Source organism: Pecten maximus, chromosome 3 (assembly GCF_902652985.1).
Source record: "Pecten maximus chromosome 3, xPecMax1.1, whole genome shotgun sequence".
In the NCBI taxonomy this organism is placed as follows: domain Eukaryota; kingdom Metazoa; phylum Mollusca; class Bivalvia; order Pectinida; family Pectinidae; genus Pecten; species Pecten maximus.
Genome location: NC_047017.1, coordinates 4387977 through 4392795, shown reverse-complemented (window position 1 = coordinate 4392795; position 4819 = coordinate 4387977). Strand labels below are relative to the sequence as shown.

General features: G+C 38.0%; 1 protein-coding gene across 1 annotated transcript; it reads right to left on the bottom strand.

The window, feature by feature from the left end:
- Positions 1–436: 436 nt before the first annotated feature.
- On the bottom strand, positions 437–2864 carry LOC117324573. Its single transcript, XM_033880493.1, has 2 exons — positions 858–2864; positions 437–598 (listed from the first exon to the last, which is right to left on the bottom strand). Exons 1-2 carry the CDS (start codon positions 2862–2864, stop codon positions 437–439), a joined length of 2169 nt encoding a protein of 722 aa, XP_033736384.1.
- Between the last annotated feature and the right edge of the window lie 1955 nt (positions 2865–4819).

Below are 4819 nucleotides of genomic sequence, written 5' to 3'. Positions count from 1 at the left end.
ATGTGATTGAACATATTCACTGCATGATAATAAAATTCCAGATGTTAAATTCAATACCTGAACTGTTTGATCGTCAATTGGGCCTGGTACATAATCACCAACGGTACCTGGTACATAATCACCAACTGGGCCTGGTACAGAATCACCAACGGGACCTGGTACAGATTCACCCACGGGACCTGGTACAGATTCACCAACTGGGCCTGGTACAGAATCACCAACTGGGCCTGGTGCAGAATCACCAACTGGGCCTGGTACAGATTCACCAACGGGACCTGGTACAGATTCACCAACGGGACCTGGTACAGAATCACCAAATGAGCCTGGTGCAGAATCCCTCCCACGGACTGCTTCCTGGATAATATTTGATTTTAACTTAATAAAGGAATGATCATCTATACTTTATTACTACTAGAATTGTAGGCAACAATGGATACTACGTATGAAATAATGCTCTTAAAAATTGTTTTGACGTTTTACTTACCTCTATGTTGAATACTGTGGTACTTGGTGTAAAGCAGATACATTCCAAAAACTCTCCCCCACAGAAGCATGATAGTACTCGATGAAGGACATTACCACGAGTCTTGGTCACTAACTGAAAAGGTTAAAGATTAAGTCTATAATATACACATATATTTGAAGTTCAAATTGACGTACCAAGAACAAATTGTCAAAAAATGTACAGGGCCATTAGCATGCTGGAAGTATAAGCATTGTGTATTTTAGTAGTACATGTCAAGATCTTTCAAGTTAAATACAGATGAGTTATAGATTTATATTTATATAAATACAAATGAGTTTTGAACTTATAGTCTATTGTAGTATCCATTATATAAATCGTAAGTAAGTATTACCTGGTGTATCTGCATTGTTTTTGGAATAGGCTTGATGTTGGAGGGAATGTCGGCCTCTATATTGCTGATATCCTCTTCAGAGATTGTGTACAGGGACACTTTGGTTTCTGACGCCAGTCCTTTGATATCTGAGGCACTCATGATGTCCTTGCCAGTTACCAGAACAGATCTGTCTGCAAGCCTCTTCACAGCGGCACCTACACCATCGGCAGCCCCCTTTCCGTGCGCAGCTTCTAGGAAATTCCAAGTTCCTCCCTCGAATCCATACTGGTAGATCTTCTGAGAAAAGAAATACATGTTGTGTTTGTTTCTATACTGAGTTGTTGGCCCGTCACTTATGAAATGTATTCTCTTTGCACCAGATTCTTCCTTCAAGTTTGATATCACTGGGTGTAAATGGGCCCATATAGCTGCAGGACCATGTTTCAGACAATCTGAAGCTGTACAAAATGAAAACGTTTTTTCAGCTACGTATGCGACCCCTGTATGTAGTGATATTTGGCGCTGAGAGGCACCGAAGTGCATGCTCTGGATTTCAGACGAATATTTGCAGTTATAGTTTTCACTGAAGTCTATGTGCATTATTATTTCCTCATGGTTCATTCTGTCTCGTAGAAATCGAAGTGATTGGTACTGGTGACGGATATTGAATATGTGTCTTGTTACTTTTTGAATGTCCTTCTGCAGTTCTTCTGAAAGAATTCTGAGGGACCCATAATCCGGCTCTTTCACCGTCATGCTAACAGTGGTAGTCGTCGTTTTCCCGTTGGTGGTCTTCTCTCTTTCATGTCGCTGTGATTTCCAGACAGACCATGACACTTGATCATCTCCATTTGTCAGGTCGAAATCTATACTTTGATCCTTACAGGTCTGGCACTCTCTATACATGCACTCTTTATTCTTAGGATCGCATGTAATGGTCTGGATGATAGAATCCATTTCATTCGTAGAGAGAACTCCGTGTTGTTTGCATTTTTCTACTTTGAATTTAATATTCTCGTGTATCTTGCATTGGCATGTATCTCTGTCGGTTGCTGTTGGTACCCGGATGTGGAATGGCCTCAGGAAACAAAACAAGCTGTACGACATTTTTCCTGTGTATTCATTAAGGAACTTTGCATACAGGTGCTTCAGGTCATCAGTTAGCAGTCGTATTTGCCTCTTCTCACCTTGTCGAGTGATCGTCGATTTCTTCCCCGCTTTCAGCCTGGTATTGTCGTCCCTCTCAAGAAATGCAGAAACTGCAGCTTTCAGTCTGAGTGGTTTTGTTGGTCTCCGTCTCTCCGTTGGCCTCTTCCCATTGTAATGCTTTGTAATCCCTGTGACTTTCCTGAAGTATGTAAGAAGACGATTCGTCCTCATCATCCTGTATGAGCAAATCAAACTTGATATCATTTGTTTTTCTTTTTGTGATTTCGATTTCATATATCTGTTTTTGATTCTGTCCACTATACTTTGGTGGACCAGAAGAGCCTTCTTTGTTTCATTCGTCCGTATCATTTCATCAACTTTCTTGTTCAATGTGCGACTTTTTGATTTCTTGGTTGCTAATCGCTGATACCGCTTTTTGTATTTCAACTTCTGCTTTTGTTCCTTTTGTAATTTGATTTTCAATTTGTAAATATCTCGATATGCCTTTGCCCGGTCTTTCCTAACTTTCTTTCTCCCTGTCCTCTGCAAGGTTTCTGCCCGAGCCGAAGGGACTGTTATATTAGCAGCTGCTGCTTGTGATGGTGACATTGGCGGCGTCTCAATACTTTCCAGCTGTTTTTGCAGATCTTTGTCGTTTTGTCTTTTGTTGCGTTGATTAATTTTCCACTTTCGCCTCTGACTCCTTTGGTCTCTTTCTCCCAAATTGCCAATAGGTTGAATCAATCCTTTCTCTCGTCTTTTCTTATTTCTTTCCCTTTCTTTTCGTTTATATTCTTCGTGTTTCTCGGGATTTTCTCGCTGACGCTCGCGCCATTCCTTGACGCGTCTAGCATTTGCTGCCTTTCCAGAAACCATTGTTCTGCTTGTTTTTGTCTTAAACGTAACAAATCTTTGGTGTTACAAATGGTATTATATGTCTCGCAGACCTTTGTTCCCCAGTCTGGGTACTCGTCGTCCCGTAATATATCGAAAAATACCTTTTCAGTTATTCCCAGACTGATATCAGTTTGGTTAACCAGCGACTTGAAGACTAAAATAAAATAAAACAAAACGCTGTATTAATTTAATTGTAGTCTGTATATTGGAAACCTGTTTATCGCTAACAAGTTTACGATTGGTGATACGATACATATCGATATTACGATATATCATATGTGATAAAAACAATACATAACGCTAATCATCCAGTTTAAGTAGACCGTGCATTTTATATGTACTATGCTAATGTCATCACCGTAATGGTATATCTTACTACAGTCCATATAATAAAAAAAAACCTGTATGTATGTATCGCTAACAAGTCCATGCTACGATTATATCGACATATCTGTGATACAAAACGATACACATCGCTAATCAACCAGTTTAAGTAGATAATTACATAATACATATATGTACCGTAATGCTAATGTCATCACCGTAATGGCGGTGTCATTACCGTAATGATATCTTAGTAAAGTCCATGTATTGAAAAAGCCTACATGTATGTATCGAAAACAAGTCCACGATACGATAATATCGATATAAATATGTGTGTAACGATGTGATACATATCGTCAATTAATCGTTTTAAGTGGATAACTACATTTACCGCTATGCTAATGTCCTTACCGTAACGTTGATGTCCTTACCGTAATGTCGATTTCATTACCGTAATGCTGATGTTCATTACGGTAATGACCATTACGGTGATGATATATTTATAGAAAATCCCCGTGAATGGCCCCTCAGGCAGCCATAACGCAAATCATTCAAGGGCACATTTGAAACTGTCCTACATGGGCATGTTATCAGATCAAGTTTGAAACGTTGATCGTAAATATAGCTTAAATAAAGAATGCACGGTAATGACATTGAGAACATGTACGTCATAGGGCTAGTACTTACGAATCAATGTTTCTTCTTTCACCGCCATAGCAGCATGCTCGCCATGTCCTTTTGAAAAGAGCGCCGCGTTGAACTTTATAGACCAGTGAAGAACTACATCCCAAGGGAAATAACTCTTGTGTTTTTAACACGTTTCGATGGTATTACGGTAGTGACAAGTTTTTTAGGGACAGTTATATTCTTGTCATTACATACAATATGTGACAATATGAATGTCTACTAATGTTTGTAATATACAGCATGTGTATTGAAGATATCAAAGTGACTAAGAAAGAAGATTTAAAACACTTATTATTTTGATAAATATGTGGTTTAATTAGGAAAGTCGGCCGAGGGACACGTATGTTTTGAGGATATTATGAGATGACTAAAAGGATATTTTAATTTTCTGAATAATCTTCAACCAAGGAAGTATACTAATAGTTTAACCTACTATCTAATATGTACGCAACATATTAAAAAAGAACAATATCATGATTTCTTTTCTTTTTATGCATGTATTATACCAAGGGACACAAATTTCTGAAAAAATCTGGAATGGCCCATTTATGGTTGTAGTAATTTAAATATTAACATTGCCTTGATATTCATTTTTGATTATTTTATCAATTATATGATGATCGCTATATGAACGTACGACGAATTTAATGCAGAAAGTTTTGTTGCGTAAAGTACACACGTTGAAACATAGTTCCTGGTTGAAATAGATAAATGAAATCACAAATTTTAAATCTCAACAATTAGTGTTCGTGTATTATTTCAATAAGTTAATACATGTAAGTTAATAATCAGACGATTGTTGGGATACATGCATCGAATGGGGTCGACAGTTTACCTGATGACACAACCTAATCATGCACAGTCTATTATAGCTCACATACTATCAGATTTGTTGCCACAGGTGTGATTGACATGTCAAGATT